Source organism: Hyla sarda, chromosome 1 (genome assembly GCF_029499605.1).
Source record: "Hyla sarda isolate aHylSar1 chromosome 1, aHylSar1.hap1, whole genome shotgun sequence".
NCBI classification, from domain to species: Eukaryota; Metazoa; Chordata; class Amphibia; order Anura; family Hylidae; genus Hyla; species Hyla sarda.
In genome coordinates this window covers 398,222,831-398,243,194 of record NC_079189.1, presented here as the reverse complement: position 1 = coordinate 398,243,194, position 20,364 = coordinate 398,222,831, and the positions used below count along the sequence as shown (strand labels likewise).

General features: G+C 43.4%; 1 protein-coding gene across 1 annotated transcript in view; it reads left to right on the top strand.

The window, feature by feature from the left end:
* Window positions 1-20,364, top strand: part of LOC130277034 (uncharacterized) — an 88,556-nt gene that overhangs the window by 40,605 nt on the left and 27,587 nt on the right. Inside the window, exon 6 of the mRNA XM_056527267.1 lies at window positions 9,134-9,445. Within this exon, the coding sequence (XP_056383242.1) occupies window positions 9,134-9,445 (312 nt within the window). The remainder of the gene's footprint in view (window positions 1-9,133; window positions 9,446-20,364) is intronic.

Here is a 20,364-nt window from a genome sequence, read left to right as displayed (position 1 = left end):
AAATTTCAAACATTGTATGATTTATTTTTGAGAAGAATGTCTTTGGGTGGTCCACCGTCCTGCATTATAGAGTCTTGTGAACTGTTGGATATGCACTTGTTCTTACACAAAGGTATTTGTTTAAAAAAAATTCTAAAATGTTGTTGTTTTTTGGAGGGGATTGTGAAGCCCGGGTGTGTTCTGGTGCATCAGCCAACTCAAGGCTGTGTCCTTCAGGCAATATATGGGTTCCTGATGCCGCAGAGGTGGGGCCTGGGTCTGGAAATTTCAAATTTTGGATAGTGGGTGCGACCAATGAGAAATCTTTGACAAAAATGTCATATATTGTGTTGTTTTTTTTTTTTTTTGGGGGGGGGGGGGGATTGTGAAGCCCTGGTGTGTACTCTGGCATCAGCCAACTCCAGGCTGTGTCATTCAGGCAATATATGGGTTACTGATGCCACAGGGGTGGGGCCTGGTTCTTGAAATACCAAATTTTTGGATAGTGGGTGCTACCAATGAGAAATCTTTGACAAAAATTTCTCCTTGTGTTGATTTTGGAGGGAGGATTGCGAAGCCCTGGTGTGTACTGGTGCATCAGCCAACTCCAGGCTGTGTCTTTCAGGCAATATATGGGTTACTGATGCCGCAGAGTTGGGGCCTGGGTCTGGAAATTTCTAATTTTTGGATAGCGGGTGCTACCAATGAGAAATCTTTGTCAAAAATTTCATATATTGTGGGTTTTTTTTTTTTTGGGGGGGGGGGGGGGATTGTGAAGCCCTGGTGTGTAGTGTACTAGTGCATCAGCCAACTCCACGCTGTGCCATTCAGCCACTAAATGGTCTCCTCTTGCTGCCAACATGTCCACGCTGTGCCATTTAACCACTAAATGGTCTCCTCTTGCTGCCAACATATCCACGCTATGTCATTCAGTCACTATATGGTCTCCTGACACTGATTCCATCACCAGGCTCTGTCATTGTGCTGCTGTGCGGCAGTGATTCTAAAAGTGATGCCGGTAATCTGCATGTTATTCTGAATAACAGTATTATTTCACTACCCCAGCACACTCCATATGAGTTTTAGGACACAGCAAAGAGTTCTATACCCCGATAGAGGCTGTATGTAGACTAGAAATAGCCTTTTTTAACATCTATTCGCCGCGAATAAATTCGGATCGAAACAAACTTTTCGGGAAAATTTGGCGAATCAGCCGAATCGAATTTTTGAAAAGTTCGCTCATCTCTACTGACAGTCAACTTTCAATCTCAATGCTAGAAATGCATATTTATTTTGAACTAGTTACAAAGACTATGCCTTTTGATTTAACCCAGAAAATACAAGTAACATATTTATGTTAAAAACAGCAAGAAAAGCTATATAATTGATAACACCCGGAAAATACCGGTCATTTTACATAAGATGCGTATTCCAAATTCACTCTAAACGCTTTTAATGTATTTTGTAATGTGTATTTATGTTAAACCCAGAATTGCTTTAAGTTTAATTAAGGTAAGAAAAAACAAATTACTTGGCGTAAGATGCCTATTCCACATCCACTCTCAACGCCTTTAATGCATATTTATGTTAAACACAGGTGTAAATACTATATGTTTGATTAAACCCAGAAGATACAGGCAACTTGGCCTAAAATGTGTCTTGCACGTGCACTCTTAATATGTATATATGTTAAACCCAGCTAGAAACGCTTTATGTTTGATAATAGTTAGACCGAGGTGGAAACTCTTTATGCTTGATAAAACCCAGAAAACACCAGCAACATGGTCTTAAATGTCTATTCCATGTTCACAAGCAGAGCTTTTAATACATGTTTATGTTAAACCCAGGTAGAAATACTATGTTTGATTAAGAGAAGGGGTAAGGACATATAAAACATAACGTTTAATCGTGCTAATAAAACAACAGAATCCCCACTGACATACAAACAACAAGGAGATAAATCAAAGAGGCCCAGAGGCCACAACTAGCGATGATAATTGGAGTCAAACAGTTCAGTGGCCTGAGTAGAGATAACAAGTGGGGTGACCGGGAAAATGTGGAGACCAGGTGGGGTGGGACTCGGACCCTAGTGTACCCTGCCAGGGGAGATGTTGTGCCCACTAGCCCTGCTCGCTCAGGGAGCTGTCGGGGCACTCGTCCTTGAAAGGACGACCCCTGCCCCGGTCTATCCCTTGGTCAGCCCCTAAACTAGAACAAATGTAAAGCCCGCCCAACGCGTTTCCCCCAAGTTAATGGGTTCATCAGGGGCTCCAGGGCAAACAAAAAAGTTAATACTGCGTTACCGAATGTAAACAATAATACATAAGGTGCGATGCAAAAAGTGCAAGCAAAAAATCAATTAATAGGCCAGCAACGTGCAACAATAATAATGATGAAGTGCACTAATTAGAACCAACACGTGAACAAAGTCCACAAAAATAAACAAACACAATTCCCTTAGAGCAAAACCAAAGGAGAAAGTGAAATAGGTGTGCTGGTTACCCAGAGAAGAGCCCTGCTACTGGGTTTGACTCACGTGACCACAATGGCGGTCGGCGAGATGTCGGGAACTGCAGTGGCAGAGTGCGCGGTTATGGCGTCTGTATCCCGACGGGATACAGACGCCATAACCGCGCACTCTGCCACTGCAGTTCCCGACATCTCGCCGACCGCCATTGTGGTCACGTGAGTCAAACCCAGTAGCAGGGCTCTTCTCTGGGTAACCAGCACACCTATTTCACTTTCTCCTTTGGTTTTGCTCTAAGGGAATTGTGTTTGTTTATTTTTGTGGACTTTGTTCACGTGTTGGTTCTAATTAGTGCACTTCATCATTATTATTGTTGCACGTTGCTGGCCTATTAATTGATTTTTTGCTTGCACTTTTTGCATCGCACCTTATGTATTATTGTTTACATTCGGTAACGCAGTATTAACTTTTTTGTTTGCCCTGGAGCCCCTGATAAACCCATTAACTTGGGGGAAACGCGTTGGGCGGGCTTTACATTTGTTCTAGTTTAGGGGCTGACCAAGGGATAGACCGGGACAGGGGTCGTCCTTTCAAGGACGAGTGCCCCGACAGCTCCCTGAGCGAGCAGGGCTAGTGGGCACAACATCTCCCCTGGCAGGGTACACTAGGGTCCGAGTCCCACCCCACCTGGTCTCCACATTTTCCCGGTCACCCCACTTGTTATCTCTACTCAGGCCACTGAACTGTTTGACTCCAATTATCATCGCTAGTTGTGGCCTCTGGGCCTCTTTGATTTATCTCCTTGTTGTTTGTATGTCAGTGGGGATTCTGTTGTTTTATTAGCACGATTAAACGTTATGTTTTATATGTCCTTACCCCTTCTGTGAACCGATATTGTTAGCAGGGTATTGATTTTGCTTCATCTGTGAAGTACTATGTTTGATTAAACCCAAACAATATACATAGCTTGGCCTAAAATGCCTATTCCACATTGACTGTCAATACTTAATAAAAGTATTGACAGTCAATGTGGAATAGGCATTTTAGGCCAAGCTACGTATATTTTTTGGGTTTAATCAAACATGAATCTATGTTAAACCTAGCTACAAACGCTAAATGTGTGATTAAACCAAGAAAATACAGGTAGCTTGGCCTAAAATGTGTATTCCACATTTATTTTCAATGCTTTTATTGTGTATTTATGTTAAGCCCAGGTATATAAACTAAATGTTTGATTAAACCCAGATAATGTCCCTCATTTACTATTGCAAACCCGACATGTTTTGTCAGGTTGTGCGCCAGAAAAAAAAAAAATCCTACTAACTCTCCAACCCGAAAAACTTATGTGATCGTTGGAGAAGCGGAGTGTGGTCACCGATAAGGGGCGTGTTTCCGACATTTTCACAAAAACCCAACATATTTCCTTAGGTTTCCACAGGAAATGTGGTGGATTTCAGCTGAGGAAAATCCTACAGATCAGAGCATGTGTAAAAAAAAAAGCAAAATATAAGGAAAGTGGAAAATATAGGGAAACCTTAGTAAATACCGAGGAAAAAAATTGTAGGGAATTAAAACCCACAAATAAACCTACACTCCATTCTTAGTAAACCAGGGCCAATATAGGTAATTTGATGACATAAGATGGGTTTTTCACGTTCACTTTAAACGATTTGAATGCATACTTTTATTATAACCAATGAAACCCAGGTAGAATGGCTATATGTTTAACCCCTTAAGGACCAAGGGCGTACAGGTACGCCCTTGGTCCTGCTCTCCTGATATAACGCGGGGTTACACAGTAACCCCGCGTCATATCGCGGCGGGCCCGGCGTCATAGTGAAGCCGGGACCCGCCTCTAATAGCGCGCAGTGCCGATCGCGGCACCGCGCGCTATTAACCCTTTAGCCGCGCGCTCAGAGCTGAGCCGCGCGGCTAAAAGCGAAACCGAAAGTGGCCGGCTAGCTCAGTCGGGCTGTTCGGGATAGCCGCGGCTAATCGCGGCATCCCGAACAGCTGACAGGACAGCGGGAGGGCCCCTACCTGCCTCCTCGCTGTCCGATCGCCGAATGACTGCTCAGTGCCTGAGATCCAGGCATGAGCAGTCATGCGGCAGAATCGTTGATCACTGGTTTCTTATGAGAAACCAGTGATCAGCATAGAAGATCAGTGTGTGCAGCGTTATAGGTCCCTATGGGACCTATAACACTGCAAAAAAAAAGTGAAAAAAAAAAGTGAATAAATATCATTTAACTCCTCCCCTATTAAAAGTTTGAATCACCCCCCTTTTCCAATAAAAAAAAAAACACAGTGTAAATAAAAAGAAAAATGAGCATATATGGTATCACCGCGTGCGGAAATGTCCGAATTATAAAAATATATCATTAATTAAACCGCTCGGTCAATGGCGTGCGCGCAAAAAAATTCCAAAGTCCAAAATAGTGCTTTTTTGGTCACTTTTTATATCATTTAAAAATGAATAAAAAGCGATCAATAAGTCCTATCAATGCAAAAATTGTACCGTTAAAAACTTCAGATCACGGCGCAAAAAATGAGCCCTCATACCGCCCCATACACGGAAAAATAAAAAAGTTATAGGGGTCAGAAGATGACAATTTTAAACGTATTAATTTTCCTGCATGTAGTTATGATTTTTTCCAGAAGTCTTAAAAAATCAAATCTATATAAGTAGGGTATCATTTTAATCGTATGGACCTACAGAATAAAGATAAGGTGTCATTTTTACCGAAAAATGTACTACGTAGAAACGGAAGCCCCCAAAAGTTACAAAACTGCGTTTTTTTTTCAATTTTGTCGCACAATGATTTTTTTTTCCGTTTCACCGTAGATTTTTGGGCAAAATGACTGACGTCATTACAAATTAGAATTGGTGGCGCAAAAAATAAGCCATCATATGGATTTTTAGGTGCAAAATTGAAAGAGTTATGATTTTTTAAAGGCAAGGAGCAAAAAACGAAAATGCAAAAACGGAAAAAACCCCGGTCCTTAAGGGGTTAATTAAACCCAGAAAATTCACGTAACTTGGCATAAGATGCCTATTACATGTTCACTCTCAATGCTTATAATGCACATTTATATTAAATACAGGTAAACTGTTTATGTTTGATTAAACCCAGACAATACAGGCAATTTGGCCTAAAATATATTTTCCACATTTAGCTTTTAACATGTTTATGTTAAACCCAGATAGAAATAACTCTATGTCTGATTATATCCACAATATACACAAAACTTGGCCTGAAATGCCTATTCCACATTCAGTGTCAACGATTTTAGTGCATATTTATATTAAACCCTGCTAGAAATGCTATATGTGTGATTAAACACAGACAATACAGGTAACTTTTCCTTTATTGTGTATTCCACTTTCAGTTTTAACATTTTTAATGTGTATTTATGCTAAAATACAGGTCTGTCCACTGCACAGTGCTTTGCTAAGCTTGCTTTGTGTCGCAGTGTGATAGCTTTTATAGGCTCCCTTTGCAATCAGTCTGCTGGGATTTGTAGTGCAGCAACTGGTCTCAGCAATGTTGAAGAGAGATCACTGTTTTAGGTCAGCCTACTGCTCAATGCTTTGCTAAACTTGCTTTCTATTGTATTTGTGAAGGCTTTCTGGGATCAGTAGTTTCACAGTGGGTATCTCTGTGCACTGTCTCTGCTCAGCTTTCTCTCCAAGATGGCAGATACAAAGCATCTAGATGGTAACAGGCTGGCATTACTTAGGCTGGGGAGGGCCAGTAACAAAGGTCCTCATCCGCAATGGTAATGTCAGGCTGTTGCTGCTTGGTTGGTATCTGGCTGAGAATGGAAATATGGGTAACCCCACACATTTTTTGCATAAATAATATATAATAATATAATATAAAAAAACAAACAAAAAAAAAAATACGTGTGTGGTTCCCCCTATTTTTTTTCCCTGCCAGATACCATCCAAGCAGCAACAGCCTGACGTTACCAGGGTGGGCGAGGACCATTGTTGCTGGCCCTCCCCAGCCTAAATAATGCCAGCTTGTTACCACCTAGGTCCAGGAGCACCATTTTTGATCCTGTTGGTACTGGCTCTTCCCGGCACCCCTGTGGCGGTGGGTACCGGGCTAATAATTAGGGAGTAGCGCTAGCTGTTTTGGGGCTAACTATAAGCCCCGGCTTAGTAATGGACTCCATCTATTAGACAGCTTCCACTACTAAGCCTGTAAAGTAAATAAAAAAAAAACACAATTTAAAAAAATTTTCATTCCAAAAAATACTCCCCCACAAACCCTCGTTAACCATTTTATTAATATTAAACAAAAAAATTTTGGTCATTGATGTAGTCCATCAAATTCAAAGTAGTCCTCTGCATACACGTATCTGAAACAATAAGATAAAAACCAGAGAAGTAGGTTAGTACGTTTATGGCGCTCATAAAGCAACGTTTACAAACAGGGAGCCTCCAGCTGTTCCTAAACTACCCCCCCCCCCCCCATCATTTCCAGACAGCCTTTGACTGTCTGGGATTGATGGGAGTTATTTTGTAAAAGGGCAGGTGACAAGCAAGCCAGGGAAGCTTGTCACCCGCTCGCACATCTCCAAACGGCCCATTCCAGAAGTCGCACAAAAATAGGCACACGTGTGAACTTTTGTGCGACTTTTGTAAGCAAAAAAAAGGCTCTAAATCCCATGATTCCCCCCCATGTTTCCCTCATGCCACTATAATAGTGCAGTTGCCAGACTTGGCAAGCCGCTTTTACTCAACTTTCATATCTCTAACTAGTATATGATAAAAGTCCAAAAAGCAGCACGTCCAGTATTAACCCCTTTTTTGCACTTTCATTTTTTTTTCCTCCTTACCTTTTAAAAATCATAACCCTTTTAATTTTGCACCTACAGACCCATTTGATGGCTTGTTTTTTGCACCACCAATTGTACTTTGTAATGATATCAGTCATTTTACCAAAAAATCTACGGTGAAACAAAGAAAATATATATTTGTGGGACAAAAAAACCCGCCATTTTGTAACTTTTGGGGGCTTCCATTTATACTCAGTGCATTTTTCGGTAAAAATTATGTAGGTCCATACCATTAAAATGATACCCTACTTATATAGGTTTGATTTTGTTTTACTTCTGGTAAAAATCATAACTACATGCACAAAAATTTATATATTTAAAAATGTCCTCTTCTGACCCCTATAACTTTTTTAATTTTCTGCATACGGGGATGTATGTGGGCTCATTTATTTGTGCCATGATCTAAAGTTTTTATTGGTACCTTTTTGTTTTGATGGGACTTTTTGATCACTTTTTATAAAAAATTTTATGGTATAAAAAGTGATCAAAAATACGCTATTTTGGACTTTGGATTTTTTTTACGTGTACGCCATTGACAGTGTGGTTTAATTAACGATATATTTTTATAGTTTGGACATTTATGCATGTGGCAATGCCACATATATTGATATTTATTTTTATTTACATTTTATTATATATTTTTTACATTTAATATGGGAAAAGGGGTGTGATTCAAACTTTTATTAGGGAAGGGGTTAAATCACATTTATTAACTCTTTTTTACACTTTTTTTTTTAATACTTGTATAGCCCCGTGGGGGACTATAACATGCAATACCTTGATTGCATACCCTGATCATGCTATGCCATGTAGTTCATTTTACTATTCCTGAGGATGGTGGTGTGAGACCACTGAAACGTTGCACATTTGTTTGTCTTGCTAAGGATGGAATAAGGACACATTATTAAATTGAATTTTGTACCAATAGTATGCTGTGTTTTTTTTCAGTTTTTTTTCTAACTAGGATATGGAGAAACAGTCAATATAGCTAAGAGCAGGAGAATAGAGAGGTAAAATCGATTACTGTGTTTATACGTTTGGAGGATTTGGTTGAGTGGGGTGTAGTTTGCTGAGTAAGTGTATACATGTCATGGGACAAGTATGGAGAGAGAAACTGATGGTTGGGAACAGGTAGGGAATGGATAGGGATAATTTAGATTAGACAACCCCTTTAAAGGGGTACTCCTGTTTCCCTTTACTCACCTCAATGCGTCTGGTATCACTGAGTGCAGCTGAGTAAATCGTTGACCACAGCGGTATCCCACCTCGGCCATTGTTTGGCTTAGCGGCAATGTGACATATTGAGCACTGGCCCTGGTCTTCTTCTTGGTGATATCGTTTTATATGCTACAATGCCATAAAGCCAATTACTGTCTGAGGCTGCACACAGGGTGAAAGAGATTAAATAAAGGTATAGTTTTTTGTTTGTTTTTTAAATAAGAAACAGGATGGGCATCTTTATAAATAAAACAACCTTCTGTCAAAGTACTCCTTTAACTGCTCCAACATTTTGACAATTGAAACACAGACTAGACACATCTGTGCAATCCTTGAAAAAGGAAGCTTTTCCAAAATGCATTGGTTTTAGCTAATGTTTTTGATGTATACCTGACCTTTTGTTATAATACCTCAACAAAGTTGGAACATTTTAAAGTTAGGACCGGAAAGGTAGAATTTTTTCCCTTGGGAGCTTATATGTTTACAGCTGGTGTTAAGAAATCTTATATAAAAACCAGCAATGTATATATGTGTATTGAGTTATAGTTTCTAACAAAACTTCTTTCTATTTCTAACAGTCTTATGGTTTAATTTTCTGCTAATTATGGTTTAATTTTCTAGATAAAATTATTGAGCCAAGGTCTCCAGACATTCAGACATCTTCTGGAAACACCGATATGGTAACAGGCACTATAATATTGCTGTGTACAGTTTCAAATTACTGGCCACAAAATGTTAAACTAGTGTGGGTGAAAAATGGAAAGAGGTTAGATGAAAAGGACATTGAGCTTGAGCCAAATAAGCAGGAAAATGGATTGTGTTCCGGAAAGAATTTTCTAACTGTGACTATAGAAAGCTGGAACAAAGATACCTATGAATGTCATGTCACCCACCAAAACAAAAACTTCACCAAAGCTGTGAAAAAACCTCAAGGTACGGAGGCCACTTTTATTTAGTATACATTTCATTTCATAAAATATCTACTAATGTATATAAGAATGTTTCACTATTTCTAAGTCCCCCACTAAATAATAAAGTTATTTCTAAAGTAGCACTGAGTTCTGTTAGGTTTCTCTTGCTTTTTGATTACAAAAAAAGTGCAGGATTTAGTGCTAAACTTGCCAAGAGAACAAAAAAAAAAAAAAAAAAACAACAACCCTGAAATTTGACACACCCACAGGCTTCTTATAGATTGTGATGGTTCCTTCAGGTTTTTTTTCCCTTCTGGGTTGTTATTATTAACTGACATGTCTATCCAGATGATGGGTTATTGGGGTTTGTCAGAAAACGGGGTTTGTCAAATCTTAATTCCTTTATATATTGTATATTGTGTTATATACTTTATAGTGCTTCAAACTTTATTCCAATCAATAAAATCTGGATACAATAATATAATACAACAGCCAATTTCACAAAAAAAATCTAACTAATATATTTTAAGGAAACACAAAGTGAGGTTAACAGATTTTTTTTTCTCCAACTTTCCCTACCCCCTCCCTCGTCAACTTGATCCACCCTCACATTTGTTGCTCCCCTACCATTCGTAGATGACACTTCACACTCCCTTCTCCACAACTCGGAGAGCTGACAGCTTCAGTGTGGCATGTTTGAGTGTCCCTGATTGGCTGGAGGGCAACAACACCCCCACCATTCACTGCTCACAACAGCTCCTCCCTGCAGCTCAGACAGGAAACAAGCCCAGTCTGTGTACTTTTTTGTTTTGCACACTAAAAGTGTGTTTAGGTGGGTCTGATTTTGATTAAAATCAGCTGGGATGCCCCTTGTGGAGTGATGGTGAGCATATATATATATATATATATATATATATATATATATAATATGGTATATATCTTATTTAAGTGTTTTCTTTTTGCTAGATATCTCCTTAAAAGATTATTATTTTTATTCCAGCAGCCTGGGTATATAGGTGAAATATAGGTTTATATTTATATTGGTTTAATTTTGTTTTACTTCTTTTTAAAAATTATAACTTTTTGTGTGAAAATTGGCATGTTTAAAATTGTCCTCTTCTGAATTCTATATATTTATGTTTACTTTTGTTTACATTTTTTTTTAAAAGAAAAGGGGGAGATTAAAACTTTTACTAGGGAACGGGTTAAATCACATTTAGGAACTCTTTTTTTTTACATTTTTGTACACTATTTTTAGTTCCCATGGGAGACTATTACATGCAATCATTACATTGCATAGCTGCCAAAGCATAGCACTGATCAGTGTTATCAGTGCTCCAGCCTGTCATAGCTGACTGGAGCATAGGAGCACCGATCAGATGGAGAGGAGGCAGGTAAGGGCCCTCGCGCCATCCTCTCAGCTTATTAGGACATTGCGATCCTGAACAGCTCCGCTGAGCAGCTGGGATAGTTCTTTTTAGATTTTAGATGCCGCAATCAACTTTGATTGCGGCTTCTGAAGGGTTTATGTCCAGCATCACCGTGATTGGTAATGTCCGTCATTAGCCACGGGTCCCGTTCGCTGATAGCCGTCAGGACCATTCAACTATGATGCACACTCAACTCCTGAGCGTGTGTCATAGAATGAGAGCGGCCACAGGGCATACATGTATGCCCTTTGTCCTTAAGGGGTTAAAAACACCCTTTATGTGATCATATAATTGTACAAAAAAAAAAAAAAAAAATATATATATATATATATATATATATACAGTGACATGGAAAAATCTGCAGTTCTGCTTTCTTTGGAGTTTTCTTTAAACAACTTTATTGGTTGGGTCAGTGCTAAATTTATATTGTGAATCCAAATTTTTTTTGATTCACATCTATGAAACTGTGTCAGAGCTTGTTTTTCTCAAGGGGATCTTGAGGCTAGGTTCATACGTCGGAATTTCCATGCAGAATTCCACTTGGAATGTCCTCATGGAAATTCCCCTGCAGCAGAGTCCCATTGAATTCAACAGGATTTTGCTGCGCTGTGCATGTGGTGGAATTTCCGTGCCAGATGTTTCCAGCATGGAAATTTTATGTTCTGTGTCTGCGCAAAGAATAAACATGTTCATTCTTTGTGCTGAGTCCACACGGAATGCATAGCCATCTATGAGCCATCTAGTGCCGGAGTGTACAGAATGTCTGCACACTGATTCTCTGTGCGGATATTCTGTAGTCTGAACATAGCCTTAGTGGTACAGTTTTGGGGTACATATGACTTTTTTGATCACTTTGTAATCCATTTACCGTACTTTTAAATTCAAAAAGGCAAGTCAAAATCCACAGATAATTCACAACAAATCCGCATCCTATCTGACAAGAGAATATAATAGAAGAAAAGACAGTGAATTCTGTCATATGGACAATATGATATAAAACAAACCATTTGGAAACAAAAGCAGAGTAAATGCTGTCAGGATCCCTTGGATAGGCTGTCCTGGTGACCCCACCCACATTCTTCCCTGTCAATCAGTCTGTGTAGGCGGGATAATCAAGACTGTCAGGATTTACATTTTTTTCTGCTTTAAATCCCATACATCACATGTACATCAACTCCCCTTCTTAAAAAGGGCCATTACCATACCCTTTACTTTTTCCTTTTATATATTTTTATTCTTCTATTATTTTCTTCTTTTCTGCTCTATCGGGGAGATTTATCAAAACCGGTCTAGAGGAAAAGTTGATCGGTTGCCCATAGCAACCAATCAGATTGCTTCTTTCATTTTTCAGAGGCCTTTTCAAAAATGAAAGAAGCAATCTGATTGGTTGCTATGAGCAACTGATTAACTTTTCCTCTGCACAGGTCTTGATAAATCTCCCCCTATATGTCTAAGAGGGGCATATTTTGATGAGGGGATGTCATGATAATTGAGTACATTGATCTCTGATAGGAAGGAGAAAGGAGAAGGGGGGAGCTATATCAAATATGTGAATTAAAACCCAGAGTTTAGAGAATAACTAGAATTACAAGAAGGAGAAAATGGAAGTCATCACATGTTTGGGGATGGTGGGGTTTGCTGGATGGTGCCCTGCTCAGCTGCAGTTCTGCTGGATGGTGCCCTCTACAGTTCTCCTGCTCTCTGCGATTGTGTGCACACCAGCCTTTCTACACAGCATCCTGCTTATTGCCACTACCTACGGGTGAAACTCCTGGTGCTACCTCTAGCACATGCTGACTCCTGACTTCTTAAAGAGCCAGTGCACACCAAAGCTCTACATCCTCTGCTAACCACCTGTCACCCCAGGTTACTTAGGGATCTATTACTGTTTACTTAAGCAGTAAGGTTTCTAGGTGCCTGTTTTGAACAAAAGTGCTCTTCTGTTTCATCCTCTTTGTTAACACTCTGGTTTGTCATGGTACCATAATTATTAGAGATGAGCGAATCAAAGTTGACGAACCCAAATTCGTTACGAATTTCATGAAAAATTCGATTTGCAACTAATACGAATATCGCCGCGATTCTATCACACGAATCACTTCATTTACCTCCATTTTACAGCGTTTCAGCCTATTGGAGACCTAAGATGGCGGATCCACATGTGAGTACATGGGGCAGGGGATTATGGGAGGGCGGGAAACAGCGGCGGGAATGAAGGTAGGCGGGCTGACCCTGAACCACATGTGAGATGCAGCCTATCAGTGTTCACTGACCCCTGTGATGTCACAGCTCCTATATAATCGGCGGCCATCTTGCCTCTCTTCATTTCATCTATGCACTCAGAAGAGAGGACGGGACTGCGTGTGTGTGAATAGCTCATCCAACAGCGTTACACTGCAACTGCTAGTCACATCAGCATTAGGGAAAGGCAGGAGTGCAGAGTACTTTGCTGTTACACTGAGAAGGATCATTGATTGCTAAACCTCCTATTCACGTTATTGAGCATTGCAGCAGAGAGGGGCAGATAGCTGTCAGCTGCCTCATACAGATCTCCAAGCTGCCTGAACTTTCTGAAGCATCTTATCTCCTCATTTTTCAGCCCAATTGAGTTTATTTTTATTTGCTCCACAAATCTTCTGCTGCTCAGAATTGTGTGACAGAGTGCAATTTAGGGTTTAATCCCTGGATTTTTTTTTTGTGGTGCTGCACTGTTGGGTCCTGCTGCTGTTCAGAAATAAGTCATATTAGTGTGGACTTTAGTGCCTTTTTACAAATTTTCACCTGTTACTCTGTCTCTGTTCTAAATTCAGAGTTATACCACACGTTATACACCTGCCGGTGTATTAAAGAAAAAAAAGGTTTTCCTGCATACAAATACGCATAACAGTGGCCTTATCATTGCAAAGGGCCTAAATACAAGCAAATAGCGTACCATATACTACCTTTTGTTCTGTCTCTGTGCTAAATTAAGTGTTATACCACACATTATATACCTGCCGGTGTATTAAAGAAAAAAAAGATTTTCCTGCGTACAAATACGCTTAACAGTGGCCTTATCATTGCAAAGGGCCTACATACAAGCAAATAGCGTACCATATACCACCTTTTTTTCTGTCTCTGTGCTAAATTCAGTGTTATACCACACGTTATACACCTGCTGGTGTATTAAAGAAAAAAAAGGTTTTCCTGCGTACAAATACGCTTTTTCAGTGGCCTTATCATTGCAAAGGGCCTACATACTGTCACGATGCCGGCTGGCAGGTAGTGGATCCTCTGTGCCAGAGAGGGATTGGCGTGGACCGTGCTAGTGGATCGGTTCTAAGTCACTACTGGTTTTCACCAGAGCCCGCCGCAAAGCGGGATGGTCTTGCTGCGGCGGTAGTGACCAGGTCGTATCCACTAGCAACGGCTCAACCTCTCTGACTGCTGAAGATAGGCGCGGTACAAGGGAGTAGACAGAAGCAAGGTCGGACGTAGCAGAAGGTCGGGGCAGGCAGCAAGGATCGTAGTCAGGGGCAACGGCAGGAGGTCTGGAACACAGGCTAGGAACACACAAGGAAACGCTTTCACTGGCACAATGGCAACAAGATCCGGCGAGGGAGTGCAGGGGAAGTGAGGTATAAATAGGGAGTGCACAGGTGAACACACTAATTAGAACCACTGCGCCAATCAGCGGCGCAGTGGCCCTTTAAATCGCAGAGACCCGGCGCGCGCGCGCCCTAGGGAGCGGGGCCGCGCGCGCCGGGACAGGACCGATGGAGAGCGAGTCAGGTACGGGAGCCGGGGTGCGCATCGCGAGCGGGCGCCACCCGCATCGCGAATCGCATCCCGGCTGGAGGCAGTATCGCAGCGCACCCGGTCAGTGGATCTGACCGGGGCGCTGCGGGAGCGAGAGTGTAGTGAGCGCTCCGGGGAGGAGCGGGGACCCGGAGCGCTCGGCGTAACAGTACCCCCCCCCTTGGGTCTCCCCCTCTTCTTGGAGCCTGAGAACCTGAGGACCAGACTTTTATCCAGGATATTGTCCTCAGGTTCCCAGGATCTCTCTTCAGGACCACAGCCCTCCCAGTCAACCAAAAAGAAGGTTTTTCCTCTGACCTTTTTGGAGGCCAGTATCTCCTTTACAGGAAAGATGTCAGAAGAACCGGAGACAGGAGTGGGAGAGATAAGTTTAGGAGAGAAACGGTTGATGATGAGTGGTTTAAGAAGAGAAACGTGAAAGGCATTAGGAATACGAAGAGAAGGAGGGAGAAGAAGTTTATAAGAGACAGGATTGATCTGGCGCAAAATTTTGAAAGGACCAAGATAGCGTGGTCCCAATTTGTAGCTGGGAACACGGAAGCGGACATATTTAGCGGAGAGCCATACCTTGTCTCCAGGAGAAAAAATGGGGGGAGCTCTTCTTTTCTTATCAGCAAACTTCTTCATGCGTGATGAAGCCTGTAAGAGAGAATTTTGGGTCTCTTTCCATATGGTGGAAAGATCACGAGATATTTCATCCACAGCGGGCAGACCAGAGGGCAAGGGGGTAGGGAGGGGAGGAAGAGGGTGGCGGCCGTACACCACGAAAAATGGGGATTTGGAGGAAGATTCAGAGACTCTGAAGTTATACGAGAATTCGGCCCATGGTAGAAGATCTGCCCAATCATCCTGGCGGGAGGAAACAAAATGTCGTAAATAATCACCCAAGACCTGGTTAATTCTTTCTACTTGTCCATTGGATTGAGGATGATATGCAGAAGAAAAGTTTAATTTAATCTTGAGTTGTTTACAGAGAGCCCTCCAGAATTTTGACACGAATTGGACGCCTCTATCCGAGACGATCTGCGTGGGCAACCCGTGAAGACGAAAAATGTGTACAAAAAATTGTTTAGCCAACTGAGGCGCTGAAGGAAGACCAGGAAGAGGGATGAAATGTGCCATTTTGGAGAATCGATCAACGACCACCCAAACAACAGTGTTGCCACGGGATGGGGGTAAGTCTGTAATAAAATCCATACCAATCAGAGACCAAGGCTGTTCGGGGACAGGCAGAGGATGAAGAAAACCAGCGGGCTTCTGGCGAGGAGTCTTATCCCGGGCACAGACAGTGCAGGCTCGCACAAAGTCCACGACATCCGTCTCCAGAGTCGGCCACCAATAGAAGCGAGAGATGAGTTGCACAGATTTCTTGATGCCCGCATGACCTGCGAGATGGGAGGAGTGACCCCATTTGAGGATTCCGAGGCGTTGGCGTGGAGAGACGAAGGTCTTTCCTGGAGGAGTTTGCCTGATGGAGGCTGGAGAAGTGGAAATCAGGCAGTCAGGAGGAATGATGTGTTGCGGAGAGAGTTCAACTTCCGAGGCATCCGAGGAACGGGAAAGAGCATCGGCCCTAATGTTCTTATCGGCAGGCCGAAAGTGAATTTCAAAATTAAATCGGGCAAAGAACAGAGACCACCTGGCCTGGCGAGGATTCAGCCGTTGGGCAGACTGGAGATAGGAGAGGTTCTTGTGATCGGTGTAAATAATAACTGGAAATCTTGATCCCTCCAGCAGATGCCTCCATTCCTCAAGTGCTAATTTAATGGCTAGAAGCTCTCGATCCCCGATGGAGTAGTTCCTCTCCGCCGGAGAGAAGGTCCTAGAAAAAAAACCACAAGTAACAGCATGCCTGGAAGAATTTTTTTGTAGAAGGACCGCTCCAGCTCCTACTGAGGAGGCATCAACCTCCAATAGGAAGGGTTTAGATGGGTCAGGTCTGGAGAGCACGGGAGCCGAAGAAAAGGCAGACTTGAGCCGTTTAAAGGCGTCTTCCGCTTGAGGAGGCCATGACTTGGGATTGGCATTTTTTTTGGTTAAAGCCACGATAGGAGCCACAACGGTAGAAAAATGTGGAATAAATTGCCTGTAATAATTGGCGAACCCCAAAAAACGTTGGATAGCACGGAGTCCGGAGGGGCGTGGCCAATCTAAGACGGCAGAGAGTTTGTCTGGATCCATTTGTAGTCCCTGGCCAGAGACCAAGTATCCTAGGAAAGGAAGAGATTGGCATTCAAACAGACATTTCTCTATCTTGGCATAAAGTTGATTGTCACGAAGTCTCTGAAGAACCATACGGACATGCTGGCGGTGTTCTTCTAGATTGGCAGAAAAAATCAGGATATCGTCCAGATATACAACAACACAGGAGTATAAGAGATCACGAAAAATTTCATTAACAAAGTCTTGGAAGACGGCAGGGGCGTTGCACAGGCCAAAGGGCATGACCAGATACTCAAAGTGTCCATCTCTAGTGTTAAATGCCGTTTTCCATTCATCCCCCTCTCTGATGCGGATGAGATTATAAGCACCTCTTAAATCCAGTTTGGTAAAGATGTGGGCACCTTGGAGGCGATCAAAGAGTTCAGAGATGAGAGGTAGGGGGTAGCGGTTCTTTACCGTGATTTTATTAAGACCGCGGTAGTCGATGCAAGGACGTAGAGAGCCATCTTTTTTGGACACAAAGAAAAATCCGGCTCCGGCAGGAGAGGAGGATTTACGGATAAAGCCCTTTTTTAAATTTTCCTGGATGTACTCAGACATAGCAAGAGTCTCTGGGGCGGACAGAGGATAAATTCTGCCCCGGGGTGGAGTAGTGCCCGGGAGGAGGTCAATAGGACAATCATAAGGCCTGTGAGGAGGTAGAGTCTCAGCTTGTTTTTTGCAAAAAACATCCGCAAAGTCCATATAGGCCTTAGGGAGGCCGGTTACAGGGGGAACCACAGAGTCACGGCAAGGGGTACTGGGAACCGGTTTTAGGCAGTCCTTGAAACAAGAGGGCCCCCAACTCTTGATCTCCCCAGTGGACCAATCCAGGGTTGGGGAATGGAGTTGAAGCCAGGGTAGTCCAAGGAGAATTTCGGAAGTGCAATTGGGGAGGACCAAAAATTCAATTTTCTCGTGATGAGGTCCGATGCACATTAGAAGGGGCTCCGTGCGGAAACGTATGGTACAGTCCAATCTTTCATTGTTTACACAATTGATGTAGAGGGGTCTGGTGAGACTGGTCACCGGGATGTTGAACCTGTTGACGAGAGAGGCCAAAATAAAATTTCCTGCAGATCCGGAATCCAAGAAGGCCATAGTAGAGAAGGAGAAGGCAGAGGCAGATATCCGCACAGGCACAGTAAGACGTGGAGAAGCAGAGTTGACATCAAGGCCTGTCTCACCTTTGTGCGGAGTCAGCGTACGTCTTTCCAGGCGGGGAGGACGGATAGGACAATCCTTCAGGAAGTGTTCGGTACTGGCACAGTACAGGCAGAGATTCTCCATGCGGCGTCGTGTCCTCTCTTGAGGTGTCAGGCGAGACCGGTCGACCTGCATAGCCTCCACGGCGGGAGGCACAGGAACGGATTGCAGGGGACCAGAGGAGAGAGGAGCCGGGGAGAAAAAACGCCTCGTGCGAACAAAGTCCATATCCAGGCGGAGCTCCTGACGCCTTTCGGAAAAACGCATGTCAATGCGAGTGGCTAGATGAATGAGTTCATGTAGGTTAGCAGGGATTTCTCGTGCGGCCAGAACATCTTTAATGTTGCTGGATAGGCCTTTTTTAAAGGTCGCGCAGAGGGCCTCATTATTCCAGGATAGTTCTGAAGCAAGAGTACGGAATTGTACGGCGTACTCGCCAACGGAAGAATTACCCTGGACCAGGTTCAACAGGGCAGCCTCAGCAGAAGAGGCTCGGGCAGGTTCCTCAAAGACACTTCGAATTTCCGAGAAGAAGGAGTGTATAGAGGCAGTGACGGGGTCATTGCGGTCCCAGAGCGGTGTGGCCCATGACAGAGCTTTTCCAGACAGAAGGCTGACTACGAAAGCCACCTTAGACCTTTCAGTAGGAAACTGGTCCGACATCATCTCCAAGTGCAGGGAACATTGGGAAAGAAAGCCACGGCAGAATTTAGAGTCCCCATCAAATTTATCCGGCAAGGATAGTCGTAGACCAGAAGCGGCCACTCGCTGCGGAGGAGGTGCAGGAGCTGGCGGAGGAGATGATTGCTGAAGCTGTGGTAGAAGCTGCTGTAGCATCACGGTCAGTTGAGACAGCTGTTGGCCTTGTTGCGCTATCTGTTGTGACTGCTGGGCGACCACCGTGGTGAGGTCGGCGACAACTGGCAGAGGAACTTCAGCGGGATCCATGGCCGGATCTACTGTCACGATGCCGGCTGGCAGGTAGTGGATCCTCTGTGCCAGAGAGGGATTGGCGTGGACCGTGCTAGTGGATCGGTTCTAAGTCACTACTGGTTTTCACCAGAGCACGCCGCAAAGCGGGATGGTCTTGCTGCGGCGGTAGTGACCAGGTCGTATCCACTAGCAACGGCTCAACCTCTCTGACTGCTGAAGATAGGCGCGGTACAAGGGAGTAGACAGAAGCAAGGTCGGACGTAGCAGAAGGTCGGGGCAGGCAGCAAGGATCGTAGTCAGGGGCAACGGCAGGAGGTCTGGAACACAGGCTAGGAACACACAAGGAAACGCTTTCACTGGCACAATGGCAACAAGATCCGGCGAGGGAGTGCAGGGGAAGTGAGGTATAAATAGGGAGTGCACAGGTGAACACACTAATTAGAACCACTGCGCCAATCAGCGGCGCAGTGGCCCTTTAAATCGCAGAGACCCGGTGCGCGCGCGCCCTAGGGAGCGGGGCCGCGCGCCGGGACAGGACCGACGGAGAGCGAGTCAGGTACGGGAGCCGGGGTGCGCATCGCGAGCGGGCGCCACCCGCATCGCGAATCGCATCCCGGCTGGAGGCAGTATCGCAGCGCACCCGGTCAGTGGATCTGACCGGGGCGCTGCGGGAGCGAGAGTGTAGTGAGCGCTCCGGGGAGGAGCGGGGACCCGGAGCGCTCGGCGTAACACATACAAGCAAATAGCGTACCATATACTACCTTTTTTTGTGTCTCTGTGCTAAATTCAGTGTTATACCACACGTTATACACCTGCCGGTGTATTAAAGAAAGAAAAAGTTTTTCCTACGTACAAATACGCTTAACAGTGCACTCATCATTGCAAAGGGCATACATACAACCAAGTAGTGTACTATTTAGTACCTGTATTTCTGTCTCGGTGCTAAATTCAGTGCTATTCCACACATTAGTATACACCGGCTGGTGTATACAACAAATAAAAGAGTTTTTTTCTGCATATAAATACGCTTAACAGTGCGCTCATCATTGCAAAGGGCATAAATAGAACCAAGTAGTGTACTATTTACTACCTGTTATTCTGTCTCTGTGCTAAATTCAGTGCTATTCCACACATTAGTATACACCTGCTGGTGTATTTTGAAAAAAAAGTGTTTTTTCTGCGTAGATATACGCATACCAGTGCGCTCATCATTGCAAAGAGCATACATACAACAAGGGAGTGTACTATTTAGTAACTGTTATTCTGTCTAGGGCCTATATACTTTGAAAGGACAGCCATAAGTAATCGCCTGCTGCTGTTCTATACCCTCATAAACGCACTAAGTATGTCAGGCAGGGAAGTGCCAGGACGT